Genomic DNA, 19602 nt, shown 5'->3' on the forward strand with positions numbered 1-19602 from the left:
CAACTCATTTAGTGGCCACTATGGACAAATTTCAGGAGCCAAGTTAAGATTAAATAAAGTTCAAAAATGTACCATAACCATCACCACATTTCTAAAAACTCACATTCGTGCAAGTCCATTCAAACCCTATAAATCTAAAACTTCTATTCATAATCTAACATCAAAGACAACTAATCCTTTAATTGCCCGTTCGAGATGTCAGTCAAATTAACTTATAAATCCTCTGCTGAGGTAATTATGGCTTTTTGAAAAGCAGCCAAACATTCGTAAAGAGTCCTTAAGGAAATGTCAACAAACAGATATTTTAACCATCAGAATGGACAGGAAAGAGAGGTTGGAAACCAAGTGGTGGTTTGCAAGGTTACAGGGGTAAAGAATGGTTTCTATGAGCAGAGGATGGAAGATTTGATTAGGACAGGAACAGTATCTCAGGAGAGAGAACCACAAACAATACCAACTAATGAGGGTATAGGAAGGGAAGTTGGGTGGTCAGTAGTCTGTTGGGCATAATGTTGAGGAAGCAGGAGGCAGCTTTCATGAGCAAGATTGGACAGTGGGTGTCAGGAGAGCCCGTGCCTAGCAGAATGGAACAAAAGGCCTGCTTCCCCTTTTGGCAATTGCATCGTTGCAGAGTAGAAATGCATCAAACCGTTCAAGGAGTTCTCAATGCCTTTTCCAGAATTCAGAGAATCTCTAGAATGTGGAAGGAGACCATTTGACCCATCAAGTCTGCACCAACCAAGAGCACTCTAACTAGCCCACTCCCCCAATCTAACCCCACAGCCCCACGCATTGATCATGACCAATCCACCTAACCTGCACACCTTGTGGAAGGACTGTGGAAGTAAGCCGGAGCACCCCGGAGGAAAACGACACAGACACGGGGAAAACGTACAAACTTCACACAGATAGTGACTCACAATTGAACCTGAGTCCCTGGTGCAGTGATAACCACTGTGCCATCATGCCACCCTTGTGTTGATTCAGCTACTAACTGGACCATTGATGCTACAATTGACATCAATGGCCTGGATTTGGGAGAAAGGGATTGGGTGAGATAACAGAAAAGGCAGCCATCAATTTAAGACTCGGCATACCCACATCAAGACATTTGTCTCAGGGATAGAAGGTAGAAAACGTTTCTGACTGTATGTCACTTTACATTTACAGTGAAAAGTCTGACAACACCAGGTTTTAGTCCAACCTATTTATTTGATAATATACTCACAAGCTTTCGGGTTAGTCCCTTCGTCAGGTGAATGGAGAGTTCTGGCCTCAGACAGAGCATATAAAGCACAGACAGTTTAGAGATTACTGATTAGAATGCGAATGCGAATCTCTAAACTGTCTGTGCTTTATATGCTCTGTCTGAGGCCAGAACTCTCCATTCACCTGACGAAGGGACTAACCCGAAAGCTTGTGAGTATATTATCAAATAAATAGGTTGGACTAAAACCTGGCGTTGTCAGACTTTTCACTGTGTTTACGCCAGTCCAACGCCGGCATACCCACATCATGACTACATTTACAGTGCCAGAGACACGAGTGAAAACTTCCCATTCTTACACCGTATAGTGCATGGGAGCCACTTCCTTTATATTTTCAATTTTATGCTGACAGTGAGCAGAAACTGAATATGAATCAAATAGAACATAGAACACTACAGCACAAACAGGCCCTTCAGCCCACAAGTTGCGCCTATCATATCCATACCTACCAGGCCATAGAACTATCTGTAACTCCCAATCCCATTAAGTCCCATGTACTCATCCAGGAGTCTTTTAAAAGACCCCAGCGAGTTTGCCTCTACCACCACCAATGGCAGCTGATTCCACTTACTCACCACCCTCTGAGTGAAAAACTTAGCCCTGACATCTCCTCTGTAATCATCTCCTAGTTGTCAGCTACAGGGCAACAGCAGCACGCTCACCTCGAGTCAGACAGTTGAGACTGCAAGTCCCACTTCAGAGAGTTGAATATTAAATTCAGACTGAATTCTAGAGCAGTAATGAGGAAGTGCTGCATTGTCAGAGGAGATGCCATCTTTTTAATTTATTTATTAGTGTCACACGTAGACTTACATAAACACTGCAGGGAAGTTACTGTGAAAATCTCCTAGTCGCAACACTCTGGCACCTGTTAAGGTACACTGAGGGGGAATTTAGCCTGGCCAATGCACCTAACCAGCATGTCTTTCAGAAACCCACGCAGACACGGGGAGAACAGCAGGCACTGTACAGACAGTGACCCAAGCTGGGAATCGAATCCGGGTCCCTGGCGCTGTGAGGCAGCAGTGTTTTGAATGAGATGTCAAATGAGGTCAATGCCTGCCTTCTCAGACTGATGCAAAAGACCCAACGGGACAATTTTGAAGAGAAAAGGGAATTCTTCCCAATATCTGACAACGTTTATCCCTTCGGCAACATCACAAAATGGCAGATAATCTTGTAATATTGCACTATCTACACCCTAGCTATGACCATAACACTACATTCTGCACTCTCTCCTTTCTTTATGTACAGTATGCTCTGTATAGCACACAAGAAACAATACTTTTCACCGTATGCTAATACATGTGACAATAATAAATCAAATCAAGTGACTACACTGCCAAACCACTCAGCTGAATTGGCTTTAAAAGACTTTGAGTTGAGCCCATGAAAAGTGCTACATAAACGTAAATCCTTCTTCCTTCTCTCCATTTCAATAAAGCCGCCATCACCGTAAATTGGTTTAGATAGATTCCTAATGTACTCCCTCAGCGAACAATCTTGATCATCACACCAGGTGTCAAAGGCATGGATCAAATATTCTCACCTCACACTTCAGGAATGTTATTCCTTCATGGGAACCAATTAAATGCGATTTGAAATCCAGCTTCCACCTGAGGAATGCACAGAATTAAAACGTCTGGCTCGGATTTCTACGCAACGCAAAAAGATTTGTTTCAGTTGAAGAAAGGATCGATGGATGTCGAGAGATGACAGGAAACTGGAGCTGGGGTCGACCACAAAGGAATCGGATTAATGGTCAATTCATCTCGTTGAAGTGGGACTTTGACAGTACATCGAAGCACAGACTCAAACCATGTAGAAAAGTCAACTCATGGTTTCTTCTTACTTAATAGGTGGTTCAGCTACAGGATCTAGCTGGAGATCTCTCAGGTGTTCCAAGGTGTACAGCATTTGGAGTTAGGGGCCCCAATTCACTCCCCTCCCCACACCTTGCTCATGTGCAGATCACACTGGGGTCACACAGAAATGGAAAATTGTCGGGGATGGGTCACAGCACCGGGGAGAACTCCCTTTGGGATTCTCCCCACCCCTGCAACCCGGGTAATCTGATTCATGCCCAGCGAGGGTGTGAACTCACTTAGCAGAGTTAAATCCTCATTTAAATATTCTCTGCCAGTTTCAAGATGGATTCTTCCTGCTCCCGGGAATCTCTGACCTTCGGGGGCAGTGGGAACCTAGCATGTTTCACTACTGGTCTCCATAAACAGAAGCCAGTCTTGATGGCCACACTGGGAGGCCACTGAAGCCCCCCCAGATGAATGGAGGACATGGTTGTTAGTGCCCTGGCAATGCTCCCTAGCGCTGCCACTCTGGCAGTGCCAACCTGACACGCCAGGTTGACACTGTCAGAGTATCAGGCCAGAACTGGCAAGGGGCAGGGCCTGAAGAGATGGGTTGTAGATGACCCCATTGTGGGGCTTTTATCACTTGGGGAAGGAGGGTGTGGGGTCACCCTTTTGCCTGCGTGGTGTGGGGATGATCTGGATATTTCGTGATGGGGGATGGAAGAGAGAGTGTTTGCTCTTCTGGAGTTCATAAGTTGGGGCTGTTCTCCATGTCTGCGGGTGAAGAGAGGGTCGCAATGTATGTTTTGGGGGGGGGGGGGGGGGTGGCTGCGGCATGGAGAGGGGGACCTTCAATGTAACTCTAAGAATGGGCGCCCTCTTTGGAAGCTCTGCTGGCATCTTCAGATCCCCATTCGGGGGAATTGAGTGACAATCTCCCCAGGTTTCCACAAAAATTAGAAATGTTGAATTGTGAATCAACTGGCGCTATGAGGCAGTAGTGTTAACCACGGTACCACAGTGCTGCCCCTGGAAACAGAACAAGGACAAAATGTTGGAGTAAAAGTCCAAACTATCTTTACTCAGGACGGCAATGAACATGAAATATTTTTTAAGGAAGGGCACAGACAAACAGAATGAGCTCAAGAGAAAAGGAGATATGTTTCTGCACAAAGACTGTTGATAGGTATTGGGAGAATGATTGGAAATTGAGAACAATCAAAAAGGGCTGGGAAATGTGGTCAATTGGTCTTGTCTGAGTGAGTTTTCATCCATAGGACTAAATTATTAACCCAGTCCAAGTTTAATTTTCTCACTAATTCATTAATAATTTACTGACTACATTTAAAAAATACAATTTTTTGTAATTACTGTCTTAATAATAATTTTCTCAATTTACTCACTTATAATTTCAACACCCTTTTATTGCAAGCTCACCAATCTTGCCCATGAACAATGGCTGATCAACCGGTTGCGTTAAAGCAAGACAGGGTGTTGGGACCAGTGTCATAAATATAAACAATGCGAACTCAAGACTAAATATCAGCAGGAGTCTCTTCACACAAATGGCACAAAGGATCTGATGCCAGGTTAGATGAATGAGATACAGAATTTAAGGCTTGGAAACTGTGTAGACAGTGTAATGTAATATAGACGGGTGACCGCAAAGTTTACGGGTTGAGTGAATGGGCTTAAATGGGAGTTTAGGTGGTTCTTGCCTGTCAGTGCAGATGGGCTGAAGGGCCTCTGCTGCACTGTATAATTCTGTGACTGGTCCTTTTGTCTTTGATATTTTTAGTCCTCCAGTGTCAGGGCGCAACGCAATGACTTTGTAACTCTCCAAGGGTGGGGAGGAATTATCACCTGAAGTAAAGTTTCCAGAGCATAAGCCAGGAGCAAACATAGTCACGATGAGGTTATTCATGAGGGAAAACGACTTTCGCCATAGACGCTTTTTGCTGTTTGTTTTCCCTGTGGTTTCATGAACTGGAATCACACCAGCTGGTGTCTTTACTGCAGCTGTGCAGAGTGGATTAAAGCAGCATCTCATGGTATCAGACTGAAGCACGTAGTGTGAGTTAATGGAAAAGAACTTGGAACTCTCCACTCGAGAGCCATACCTAACCCAACAGGAGAATTCCAATGTGCCAAACCACATCCGTTGTATAGAATTCCTGAGATATGCACAGCGTTTCAACATATGATCCTGATCCAAAAATAAAATGCTTCCTTGCCATCCTCATTTACACAGCTAGTCTGCCGAGTATCTATTGCGTCATAAAGATTAAGAGAAGATACATGGGTAAATTGATCTTGTACTTCCAACAGGGAATCGCACTGAAAAGCAGCGCAGGTCACAGTCAAGCTACAGCACGACTGTGTTGAAACTCTGATCTGCACTTTCCACGAGTGTAATGTATGACTTAATTTACCTGCAATTTTAAAATAGTGCAATAACAAAAAGGAAACAATAACAAAAGGAAACACTAATGAAGGATACAAGGTTGAGGTTTCTTAAGTTACTTATTCTGGAAAGTTCCAGATTGGAGTCAGAGAGACCCATAGCACAGAAAAATACCCTTTGGCCCACTGTATCTGTGCCAGTCAAGGACAAACCACCTAACAATTCTAATCTCATTTTCCAGCACTTGGCCCATAGCTTTGTATGCCTTGGCATTGCACGTGCTCATCTAAATACCGATTAAATGTTATGAGAGTCACTGCCATGACCATCCTTTCAGGCACTGAGTTCCACACTCCCACCACCCTCTGGATTAAAAAGGTTTTCTCACATCCCCTTTAAACTTCCCGCCCGAGTGCATTTGCCTCACACTTACCTGGATTGAATTCCATTTGCCACTCATCAGCCCACCTGACAGGAGGATCAGGGAGATTATATCCTCCTGTAATCTAAGGCTATCCCTCCTCACTATTTACCACGCCACCAATTTTCATATCATTTACAAGTTTACTGATCTACCCTCCAAAAATCAAGTCTAAATTATTTATGTAAACCACAAACAGCAAGGGCCCCAACATTGAGCCCTGCAGGACCCCACTGGACACAGCTGTCCAGTAAAAAGTCTGACAACACCAGGTTTAAACCTGGTGTTATCAGACTTTTTACAGTGTTTACCCCCAGTCCAACACCGGCATATCCACATCATGACTACTATCGACAGCTGTCCAGTCAGCAAAGCACCCCTCGACTACCAGCCTCTGCTTCCTGCCATGCAGTCAAATCTGGATTCAATTTGCCAAATTTCTTTGGATCCCGTGGGCTCTTACTTTCGTTATCAGACTCCCATATGGGACCTTGGTCAAAAGCCTTGCTAAAGTCCAAGCGGATTGTGTCAAATTCACTGGCCTCATCTACACACCTGGTCACCTCTTCAAAAAATTCAACCAAATTGGTCAGACATGACTTCCCCTTACCAAAACCATGCTAACTGTTCTTCTGATTAATCTCTGTCTCTCCAAATGCAGATAAATTCTGGTTCTCAGATTCTCTCTCTAATACACATGATCACAGGGCAATTATAGCCGAGGAAAACTATTTCGGTCCCTCGGTTTATCCATCCAGATGGATAGTTTCCCGCTGATTGCAAATCCAGTCAGTAGCTTGTTAATGAAACCACAAAGATGTATAAATTGGAAACATATATTTACTACAAACGTAATCTTGTTCATGGCTCAGTAATGCAAAACAGACAAATGAGGAAAGTTTCCGGTGTGTGCGGTGTACGCTGAAATGATAACCATATTTACAATAAACAGAGAAATTCACAAGTTAAATTAACGTTGTAAATTCTTTCTACTCAGGCCTTCAGCTTATCCAACACACCATCACCGAGACTGATCATTACTGAACTAATCAGAGCATTCAGAAAAAGAACTGCACTGAATCCTCATTCAATCGGGAGTGAAGAGATAAGAGTATCAAACGTTGGCAGTACAGCACAGGAACAGGCCCTTTGGCCCATGATGTTGTGCCGAACATGATGCCAAATTAAACTAATCCCTTCTGCCTGCCCTTAGTCCATATCTCTTGCATATTCATGTGCTTATCAAAAAGTCACTTAAGCGCCCGCTATCATGTCTGCCTCTACCACCATCCTGGTAGCATGTTCCGGGTACTTACCACTGTGTACAAAAACTGCCTCTCACATCTCCTTTGAATCTTCTCCTTGTCACCTTAAGTGCATGCCCCCTAGCATTAGACGGGGAGTGGTGGGGGGGGGGGCGCATGCACTTGTACATTTGTAGTAAATATATATACCATTTCAACCCTGGGAAAAAGATTCTAATTGTCAACCCTATCTGTGCCCCTCATAATTTTATAGGCTTCTATCAGGTCTCCCCTCAACCTCCGCCGCTCCAGTGTAAACATCCCTAGTTTGTCCAGCCTCTCCTTAGAGCTCATACACTCTAATCTGGTATGTATCAATGCAGGAGAAAAAAAAATGGAATTCTTTACTGAAAGGATGATTGGAAGGTCGAACGTCTTCCTGATTTTCAAGCAGAAGCCATAATTCTTTCTCAGATTGGAAACAGGTTGTCGCTTGAAAAGGAGGAATGTCAAAAGAACTACGGGAAATTGGGGGATTGCTCGATCAGGTTAGGTGGCTGACATGTAGGATAGCTAATATAGACTCAGAGGGCTGAATGGCCAGTTGCTGTGCAGTAATAGTTTCTAATTTTGTAATTTCACATCCTGAAATAGAACCACAAAGTGGAAATCAGCTAAAGGGATTAAATGGCTTTTTCTCTCAGCTATGCTGCAAGATATTCAGTAATTTTCAGCTGGAGAAACAGTACATTAGAGGTTATGCTTCCCTTCATTTAGGAACAAAAGGAAAAGGAAAACTAGCAAGTGGTCACGATACATCTTCACTGTTGATTCTTTAAAATGCATTAGAAACTTCATAAATTAAGGCAAAGCATCGGTTGCAAAAACCTCAAAAAGAGTGGCTAGCCATTGGTAGAGACGCCAACAACCAACTATCCATTAGGTACAAACACCAACAGCCAACTATCTGTTATGGAGAGCACCAATGACCATCTATCCAATAGAGGGAGGTACCAATGGCCAACTATCGAATATATAGAGGCACCAACGACCATAGAGTCATAGAGATTTACAGAATGAAAACAGGCCCTTCAGCCCAACTTGTCCATGCCGCCTTTTTTTTTAAAACCTCTAAGCTAGTCCCAATTGCTTGTGTTTGGCCCATCTCCCTCTACACCCATCTTATCCATGTAACTGTCTAAATGCTTTTTAAAAGACAAAATTTACCCTCCCACTGCTGGTCACAGGCCTCCAGTTTGAAAAACAACCCTCTACAACCACCCTCTCTCTTCACCATCAAGCCAATTTTGTATCCATTTAGCTACCTCACCCTGGATCCCGAGAGATTTAATCTTATGTAACAACCTACCATATAATACCTTGTCGAAGGCCTTGCTAAAGACCATGTAAATAATGTTAACTGCACGGCCCCCATCTACCTTCTTGGTTACCCCTTCAAAAAACTCAATCAAATTTGTGAGACATGATTTTCCACTCACAAAGCCATGCTGACTGTCCCAAATCAGTCCTGGAGTCTCTAAATGCCTGTAGCCTAGTTCTCAAATGACCAGCTTTCAAATGATAGTGGCACCAACGACCAACGAGCCATTCGGCAGAAGCATCAATGACCAGCTATCCATTAGACAGAGGCATCACACTACTTGTACATTGATAGAGGTGAGACACAGGCACCAGTGGGGTTCATCTCTGTGACTCCATTTAGAGACTGTTTTGGAGAAATGTCTTCATGGAGAAGGTTGAGAACATAGTCAGTTTTGTTACAGGATATATTAAGAGCCAAGACCATTCATTACACCTTTTCAAAGAAAAGTTGTAGAATAAGTTAAAGAGCTGTGTGCAAGGCCAAGTGGGATTCGTTTTAATTTGCTCTTAAGAGATAGCACATCCATGGATGAGCCGAACGGTCCTACTTAGTGCTGCAAACCTCGAAAGCTCTTTTCATAGAATGACATTAAAAACAGGCAACTGAGCACAACATGAGCCTCTCAGTGCAATTTCACTCTCCTGTTCACTCTCCATCAATTCTTTTCCTGTTAAAGGAATCTGTGGACTCTGCAATAGATTTCACACTCTTCTCACCCTCTGTGCAAAGATTGTTTCCTAACAAGCCCTTCCATCTTTTGTGATTATCGTAAATTGCAATTAAAATTCCAGATGAAAGCCACAGATGTCACACACTGACATTCAACACTGCCACACCTTTCAGTTGAAACCTTGTAGTGTCACATTAATGCGTTAGCATAAAAGTGCTTCATCCATTATTTAAATTAAGGTGGTGACCAGTTCCTTTGAAACAGGTTAATAACTTCATCTAAAATAGCAGATCGGGAAGTCCTGAACAATACACTAATTGTACTGAAAACACAAGTCACCCACATATAGATTATGTGTCTAATAATGTGAATAAAGTGACTGTATTTCCTGAATAATTATTAGCTCAATTATTTTTTTTTCGTCTGGAGTGAAGATCTGCATTTGCATGGTTTGAGTTAAAAGCCAGTAAACTCTCTTCATTTTGCTTCTATCTCATAAATCATTATTTATTTTCTCAGATCATCATTTTTCCTCGGATGTTGACGGCTAACACGAGTGGATATAGCTTTAAATTGAGGGGTGGTAATTACAGGACGGATGTCAGAGGTAGGTTCTTTACTCAGAGGGTAGTAACGGCGTGGAATGCCCTGCCTGCAGCAGTTGTGGACTCGCCAACTTTAAGGGCGTTCAAATGGTCAGTGGATAGGCATATGGATAACATTGGAATAGTTTAAGTTAGAGGGTCATTAGATTGGTTCCACTGGTTGGCGCAACATTGAGGGCCAAAGGGCCTGTACTGCACTGCAATGTCCTATGTTCTAAATCAAATGAATATCTTCACCTTCTTTCACCACCTCTAACATTCACCAATGACAGGAAGCTCCTCTGTGCCATTCACTTCTGGCACTACTCTCCTGATCATTATAAATTTATTTTGCGGAACTCGGTGTTATCAAGCCCGATCTCGATCACAATATTCATTTGTCCAATCGATGTGGGAAGAGTTCATTATTATTGACCTTTACCAAGGCAAACAACAAGTTCAACACGTTTGACTCACTGACTTTTCTTTCATGCTCATGATCCATTTTTCCCATGCTGTAGACATGACATTCATGGAAACCCCACAGCTCAGAAGGAGGCCATTCGGCCCATCAAGTCTGCACCGACAACAATCCCACCCAGGCCCCATTCCCACAATCCCACACATTTACTTTGCTCATTCCTCTAACCTACACATTCTGGGACACTAAGGGGCAATACAGCATGGCCAATGCACCTAAACCACACATCTTGGACTGTGGGCGGAAACCAGAGCACCCGGAGGAAACCCACGCAGACACGGGGAGAACATGCAAACTCCACACAGTGATCCAAGCCGGGAATCGAACCCATGTCCCTGGAGCTGTGAGGCAGCAATGCTAACCGCTGTGTCACCATGCCAACCAAAACTCCAGGACGTGTCATGGGCGAGTGACCTGCCGTCATTTCCCACCAATTTATCACAGGCGCTGTTTGCTAAAGTTGAGAAAAAGGTAGCTCGGGAAATTTGCTGACTGTTAAATAGAAGTGTTTTTGGTTGTATGTACATGAAATTGCCACAAAGGCAGCTCAACGAACACAATGCAATTGGATTGACATCACTTAATTCCAATCAAGGGCTGTAGCACATAACCTTCGCCACTCAGAGAGAGAGAATTGAAGGGTAACTTTGGTCACTCACCACGAGATGCTGAAAAAGCCAGGAGCGCATGATGTTCGTGGCATGTTTGGGCAGCACACCACGTTTACTCTTTGACTTCTTGTCCTCTCCATCCTGTAGGAGAGAGGTCAGCTCCAGATTCACCTATATTTATGGAGAAAGAATGAAAAGGGACAAAGGCGCTTATTACATTATTACATCCGATGAGGAAAATCCTCTCCTCCCACCCACCCCCCACCATTTGATCTCACCCTTCCTACATATCAACTGTCTACCATCTGTCACACTTTGGACACCCAGTGGGGAACCATTTCCCATTGAGGGCATCATCCGTTAGGCACTCTCAATCCAGCTTTCACACAAGCAAATGAAAAGTTAGGGCTCAGCTAGGTCTACTTAGCTAACCTCCCACAAGCAGGGAGATGGGTCCAAAAGTAACAGAGACCTTGGTGGGTGGGGATTCACCCACGTGCTGTGGCGTGCCAACAGTGTTACATCACTGATTTCAGCCTCGCCCAGAAGCCAAGCCTGGTTGACAGGCTAGCTTCCAATCAGACGGACTGCAGTCTGGTGCAGGCCGCTGCATGTTAATTCAGCGCCCAAGGAGGGGAGGGGCTAACTTGGGGTGGGGGGGGGGGGGGTGGTTAAATGACGGACGATGTGGGTTAATCAGTTGCTGAGTGCATGAGGTTGGTAAGGAAAATCCGGGACCTCCAGAGATTGGGGCGAGAGCGGGAAGCAGTGAGGAATCAAGAGACTCAGAAGACGGGGAGGGGGAGTTAAATGCTGCAAGAAGTTTGGTTTGGAAGGCTTCTCGATGGCCAGGGTAGGTGGGTGGTGTGCAATCACAGGAATTCCTCAGGCAGGCACCCTGGGGGTAGGTGTAAATACATTCAACTCATTAGTTGTAAAGTGGCTGAGGCAGTCATGACGGGTGCTATATAAATGTAAGATTTCCTTCTTTGCTTTCTTTCAGAATTGGGTGATTTGGAGGCGCTTTTGGATCCAGAATCTGATATGCAAGAGTTTAAGCTTCAACCAACACCTACTTGTTTTTTTTTTAAGATTAAATCATAGAATCCCTGCAGTGCAGAAGGAGATCACTCAGCCCATCGAGTTTGTACTGACCACACTCCCATCTATTCCTGTAACCCCACACATTCACCCTGCTAACCCTGCTGACACTAAGGGGCAACTTAGCATGGCCAATCAATCTAACCTGCACACCTCTGGACTGAAAGAGGAAACCGGAGCACTCAGAAGAAACCCATGCAGACACAGGGAGAAAGTGCAAACTCCATACAGGCAGTGATCTGAAGCCAGAATTGAACCTGGGTCCCTGGTGCTGTGAGGCAGCAGTGCTAACCACTGTGCCACGGTGCTGTCTTCATGGATTCAATCCTGCCTGCCAGCTACCTTATTCTCCGATCTCTAATTGAAGTTACATCTTTGATCCCGAACCTCTAATGGAGGTTGTCAGTTTCAATGCCAAATTCCTAGAATCTTGGAATCCCTATAGAGCAGGAGGTGGCTATTCGGTCCATCGAGCCTGCACCAACAATCATCCCACCCAGGCCCTATCCCTGTAACCTCACTTATTTACCCTGCTAATCTCCCAACACATAGTCAAGTTAGCATAACCAGTCAACCTAACACGTGCATCTTTGGACTGTGAGAAGAAACCCACGCTGACCCAGGGAGGACGTGCAAACTCCGCACAGACAGTGACCCTAGCACTGTGAGCTAGCAGTGCTAACCACTATGTCACCCTTTATTAAGGTTGGTTACGCACAAGTAGCCTAAGCAAATGATGTGATTTGAGGCTGGCACAGCTTGATGCTGCAAGTCTCCCTCCTCTGTTATACGATACAAAATAAAGGGTACAACTCTAAAGGGAGCACAGAGACCTAGAGGTATATACACACAAGTCATTGAAGGTGACAGGACAGGCTGAGAGAGTGGTTAATAAAGCATACGGTATCCTGGGCTTTCTTAATGGGGTATAGAGTACAAGAGCAAGGAGGTCATGTTGAACTTCAGTTATAAAGACAGATTAGAGAAATTAGGACTGTTTTCCCTAGGGAAAAGAATGTTGAGAGTGGATTTGAGAGAGGTGTTCAAAATCACATGTGGTCTGGATAGAGTAGGCAGAGTGAAATTGTTCACATTTGTAAAAGAATTGAGAATGTAAGGTACAAATTTAAAGTAATTAGTTAATTCATCTAGTGCCATCCCCCTTCCTTTTCTCTAACACCCTGCCACTGTTTCCTTTTCAGATAATAACCCAATTCTCTTTTAAAAGCCTCAATTGACCTCACCTCCACTATAATTTCAGGCAGATCCAAACCACTCAATGGATGAAAAAGTTTTTCCTCATGTTGCCATTGTTTCTTTTGCCAATCACCTTAAATCTGTGCCCTCTGATTCTCAATCCTTCTGCCAACGGGAACATTTCAACTCATCTTTAATCTATCCAGACCCCTGATGATTTTGAATATCTCCACCAAATCTCAACCTTCACCCAAGGAGATCAGTCCCATGCATTAGTTATCAAAATACAGGTGATAGGTTAAAAATGATGGATCAATAGTCAATACATCTAACCAGCATGTGTTTTGGACTATGGAAAAAAAACTGTAGCACCCAAAGGAAACCCAAGCAGACACGGGGAGAATGTGCAAATTCCACACAGCCACCCAAGCTGGGAATTGAACCTAGGGCCCTGGCTTTGCGAGGCAGCAGTGTTAACTACTGTGCCACCTAACAATGAAATCTCAAGCTCGCGTTCCAACCAGAATAGACAACCCCAAATGTAGATGTTCAACATGAACTGAAATGGGGCAGTCACAATTTCAGCAAGTGTTTCTCTGAGGTTGTGGCTGAGGCATACATTCTGTGTTACCCCTAACTACCGACACAGGACCTGAAATGACAGAGTATTCCAGTCCTGTCAGTCAGCATCCCAGACACAATGGGCATAAAATTCACAAAAAAAAAGCCAACTGTAATATTTAAGTGTATTGAATGTCAGTAGCAATGAAACAAAGCTCCAGATAGAATCATGCAAATCAGAGTATCACATGCAGACTTGTAAAATTGAGATCAAGTCTTAATCTCACCCAGAGATGGCACAATAACAAACACTAATGGCTAAATTAAAAGCATCATTCCTAATCGAGTACATGTGGGGAATTTTAATTTTTTTCAGACACCGCGATTCCAACTTCCTGAAGAAGGAGAAAAAAAAAACGCTGGAATCAGCACAGGCATGACGGTTGCCGTGGCAATGAGAAAACACAGACCTAGCGGCTGCATCACCTACAGCCAGAGAAAATTCTTTGTGAACGACTTAATTTTGTCAGAACAAGGACTGCTACACTCCTCTCTCTCTACGCTGCATTTAACAGTGCAGCTTGTTCAACTGGCAAATAGTAAGCTACAATACAAGACTTGATCATCGCTCTGTATTCATCTCTACTCATTAGTAGCAGTGAAGGCAGCTTCTCGAATGGCTGAGCTATTGAAGGCAGACAACATGCAGTGCCCAGCTTTTAGCCCTGGTCAGGGCTCAGAGTAACATCCTTGCCACTGCAGTAGCACCTCAGTGTTCCTAACCACAGACATGGAACAGGGGGTTGGTACTGCAATTCAGTCACGGTATTGAAGCAACCTCCGATAATAATTGGGAGGTGGGAAGGGCAAGCAATTCAAAAGCCAAAACCATTTAAACCACCCACCCACAGCCCATCTGTGCTTTGGCAGCACAGTGGTTAGCACGGCTGCCTTACAGCACCAGGGATCCAGGTTCGATTCCTGGCTTGGGTCACTGTCTGTGTGGAGTTTGCACGTTCTCCCAATGTCTGCATGGGTTTCCTCTGGGTGCCCCGGTTTTCTCCGACAGTCCGAAGGACATGTTGGTTGGGTGCATTGACCATGCTAAATTCCTCAGTGTACCCGAATAGGCGCCGGACTGTGGCGACTAGGAAATTTTCACCGTAACTTCATTGTGGTATTAGATGTAAGCCTACTTGTGACACTAATAAAAAAAAGTGAAAACTTTTAACATTTTCTCCTCAATGTCCAACCTCACACATGTCTCCGATATCACACTGCACACTGGGAAAGAATGAATGGAGGAATTGTTGAACTGTACCTTAACACTATTAGCAGCTTCAGAGAGGCAGCTTTAAGAAATAGTTGAGTACTTTCCTCCCATACATGCTACCTAATTGTGCTCAAAAAATGGATGGGAAGATCGTAACCTCGTATCTGCCTATTGTATGGATCAAGTGCCTGAAGCTTGCATCTTTATCCAGTTTCGCTCCCATGTTACCTTTGTCTCTTCTCCCAGTGTACTCGCCTCCTCTCCCGAACGTGCTAGTTCACGCGGAGGAACAATACAGCAATTGTCCTCCACCCAGTAGTAGCCCCACTTAAGTTAGCCGACCTGGTGAGCGTACCTTGGTTCAGTCAGCACAACAGCATTGGTCCGACAACCGGATTGAACGATTCACACGTCACGGACACACGCGCTGAGAATGTCTCCCAAATCATAGTAGCCACTTTAACTGTGTTGTGTGGAGAGAATGGTGACAACCCAGCTACAGGCTGAGTGAAATACAAGGGACGCTGGCTAAGGCATTTTAAATTAATATTAAATATCATCGTTCAAGGAGTTATATGATAATGCTGGGTATGTATATACACAATATAGTCTATTCATCGTAATTCAAAAAACTGATTAATTTGCTTCATAATTGGGATTGGAGATAAAATTATTTAATTAACTAAGGAGACGGTGTATAAAACAAGAAAACATATTATGCATTTCCAGCAAGTATCACAATTAATTTCCACTTTTTCGATAGTTTCGTTATAAATCAATGTATTCTCTCTCTCACCCGCTGAGTAATGTCAGAGGAGATCTACTTACATCGTTTATTTATAGATTCTGATAAATAATTATTTCTTATAACACAGTATGGAACCAATACTGTTCTTAATTTCCAATTCTTCCACCTATTTGGAAAGGTAACCATTCATCAGTAGGGATGATCAAAGAGCATGTATAGCGTGGAAACTGGAAGTTCAGTCCACATTTGTCTTCACCAGCCTCAGAGAATCCCAACAGTGCAGATGGAGGCCATTTGGCCCAACAAGTCTGCACTGACTCTCCGACACAGCATCTTGCTCAGGCTCTATCCCTGAAACCCCACATATTTGCCCCACTAATCCCTCTATCCTATACATTTTGGGATATTTAAGGGGCAATTCAGCATGGCCAATCTACCAAATCTGCACATCTTTGGACTGTGGGAGGAAACCAAAGCAAACCCTACACTGACACGGGGAAACTCCACACAGACAGTGACCCAGCTTTGGAACTAACCCCGGGTCCCTGGCGCTATGAGGCAGCAATGCTAACCACTGTGCCACCATGTTGCCCACTTGTGCCTCCCCTCACTTCACTTCATCTAAATCTACCAGCATATCCTTCAAATCCCTTTTCTCTAGCTTTCGAAATGCTTTTATGTTAACGACCTCAACTATTCCATGTGGCAGCAAGTTTGACATTCTAACCATGCTCTGGGCAAGGAAGCTTCGCCTGGGTTCTCTGTTGGAATTATAAAAGTTACTATTATACATTTACGGCCCTAGATTTTGGTGTCCTGCACGAGCGAAACCGTCTTCTCGACATTTGTCCCATTAAACTCTTTCACAAACTGAAATAAACACTATCAGGTCATCTCTTTATCTTTTTTTGCAATGAAAGAGCCCCAGTCAGTTCAACCTTTCTTGATAGGTATAACCTTTCAGTTCTGGTTATCATCCTTGTACATGTTTCTTTTTTGCATCTTCATCTAGTGCCTCTATATCTTTTTGAAATACGGAGATAATTATGCACTGTGTTCTGGTAAATGTGGTGTAACCACGACTCTGTACAAATCTGACTTAACTAAATATGACTTTTCAATTTTCTCTTTCTCTCTCTCGAGATGAACCCCAATCCTTGTCTTTTTAAATTTTTTACGACTGCATCGCTACTTATAACAGTTTGTGCACCTGTGACCCTAGATTGCTCTGCTTGACCTAGAATTAGTCTCCGTAGAGTATCTGGCTTCCCGATTCACACATATCTACATCGAGATTCATTAGTTAACTGTACACAACTTCTGCCCATCCCAATATCTTCTAAATTGTGACAGTCTCCCTTACTAATAGCTAGACCTCCAATTTGATGTTGTGAATGCTCACTTGATGGGAAATAACGCAAGTTAACAAATCATAATAAGAAGGGAGAAAGCTTCTACTCACACCACACACTCGTCACAATGAGCCCGTGTGCACACACAGGATCTGAAAATAAAATTCACAGCAGGGCGACAGAATAAATGCTTTTAAAAAAAAAGGATCCTGCTTTATCCAGAGCGATTGCTGTAACAACTGTTGGGTGGGGGAACTGATCGCCCGTGCTCTTGTACACACGGGGGCTGAGCACACACGGGAGAGTGTGAAAACTGGGGTTGGTGGTGGGGGCAAGATGCCAGGCAGGAGGGTGTCAAAAGAGAGGAACAAACATGTTGAAACTCACAGAGGGGGTTAAAGGGTTATTTGAGAAGCAATGATTCAGTGGTAGATACAGGTAATGGCAGGGAAGCCACTCAGTTTCAAAGTGCAAGTTCATTTTATTTCCATAATAACTGCAATCAGCCCAGGGCTTCAATTTTACGAAGAAAAGGTGCTAATGAGCTCAATCATCACATGTGGAGGAGGTGCAAGAAGAAATAAACTCATGGAAAAAAGTTAATGGCATGATATTTTCAAATATGAAACCAATACTGAATTGTGCAACAAGCAAATCTCAGATTAAATCAGAACTGTTTCACTTCACCCAAATTCCTGAATGTGTTCTGATCCCAGGATGTGGGAGACCAATAATGTTTTGTTTAAAGTAGATAAGGTTTGAGATTCAAAACACTTAACATGAACAAAGCCACAGGATTCCACAGGTTTGGAGCAAACAAAAATAAACTTCACTCCACAAGTTCGGAAAGATAAAACAATTTACAATATCTGCCTTACACTCTTAACATTCAGGGCAAGTACAAGATGCATGGGAATTAACAAGCAAACTGTGATCAAATGGACCACACTACACAATAACTGACAGACGCAGCCAAACTAGATTCCATGGATTTCTCAGTAACTCTTGCACACATTTAACACTTTGTTAGTCACCAATCTCACAAACCTTGTCTTTCTCATAAAGGTTTCCAATCTCCACGTTTCAAGATCTTGCCTTAAAATTCTCTCCCAAGTTGTTCCAAATTGGATAGCTTCAACAATGGCCCACCTCGCAGAGTTTCAACCAGGCCTTCCAAGATTTCTTTCCCCTGGATCTCTGAGCACACTCAAGCTTTACCTTGCAAGCACAATTTCAGATCTTTGGTCATGCCAAGCAGAACACCACTGCTCCAAAAAGGTACCTTTGCCCCACAGCACTGAGTCACCAAACTTTGACTACCTTCTTGGATCTTCAGGGCTTCTCTCATGCCCACTTCACTACAAGTTTGCTCCCTGTTGCTTTCTTTAATTCAGAGTCTATTTCCCTGCTCCTTTCTTTTAACTTAGCTTACCAGGACCTATTTCTGCCCTACTTCTTTGTCCCTTTCCTGGGATTTCTTTTTGGGCGCACTCCCCATTCCCCTCCCTGCCCCCACCGCTCTCTGGGTCACTCACCCAATAATGGCACTATGTTCCAGGTGCCATTATTGCTTTTTTGCACCATTCTTCTTTTTCCCTCCTAAGCAGCCGCACACACTCGTCCTCGGGCTTGGAGTGGGTAAAATATCCAAACTGCAGAAGTGCAGCCAATTCCTGGCCAGCACACACGTGCAAGAGTCCCAACGTTGGTCAGGAATTGCAGTTCCCGACAATCGACAAGGTTAAGTATAGGTTTCATCACAAATGCAATATGTCATGTGTTACACAAAACCTTAACAATCACAGGGATTAAATTATGAAGAAGTCTATTTGCTTCACATTTTTCCATCAAAACCAATGATTCACAACACCACATGACTCTGTGGTACTTACAGAATTCCTACAGTGCAGAACAGACTGTTCAGCCCATTAAGTCTGCACCAACTCTCCAACAGAGCATCCTACCTAGGCCGTAACCCCACATATTTATCCCGCTAATCCTCCTAGCCTACACATCTGGGGCAATAAGGAATAATTTAGCATGGCCTATCAACCTAACCCGAACATCTTTGGACCGTGGGAGGAAACCGGCGCACCCGGAGGAAACCCAGGCAGACACAGGGAGAACGTGCAAACGCCACACAGAGAATCACCCAAGGCCAGAATTGAACCCAAGTCTCTAGCACTGTGAGGCAGCACTGCTAACTTATCTCCACCATCTTACTGAAGGCCATTCTCCGTATTAGCCATCATCCTTTGTTCCTCTTGACATAAGCCCTAAACTTGCCAGCTTGCAATCTTTCGTATCATCTTGCACTCTTACCAAAAAGTAACCAGGAGTTGCATTTATACAGCATTTTTCACAACCACTGGATGTCCCAAGATGCTTTACAACCAATGGAATACTTCTGAAACACAGTGACAACTGCATAAATGTAGACAAAATATTTCTGTACTCCAAGCTCCCGCAAACTACGTTGTGGTAATGACCAG

The 19602-nt window shown here is 43.7% G+C and overlaps 1 protein-coding gene across 6 annotated transcripts in view; it reads right to left on the reverse strand.

Annotated features, from left to right (window-relative positions):
- The window catches only part of pknox2 (pbx/knotted 1 homeobox 2), a 422849-nt gene that overhangs the window by 31878 nt on the left and 371369 nt on the right, over positions 1-19602 (reverse strand). For all 6 annotated transcript variants that reach the window (XM_080182211.1, XM_080182212.1, XM_080182214.1 and 3 more), the window contains one exon: positions 10927-11049. In XM_080182211.1, the coding sequence (XP_080038337.1) occupies positions 10927-11049 (123 nt within the window). The remainder of the gene's footprint in view (positions 1-10926; positions 11050-19602) is intronic.

This window comes from Carcharhinus amblyrhynchos, unplaced genomic scaffold (assembly GCF_965287045.1).
Source record: "Carcharhinus amblyrhynchos unplaced genomic scaffold, sCarAmb.v2.hapA scaffold_49, whole genome shotgun sequence".
Classification (NCBI taxonomy): Eukaryota; Metazoa; Chordata; class Chondrichthyes; order Carcharhiniformes; family Carcharhinidae; genus Carcharhinus; species Carcharhinus amblyrhynchos.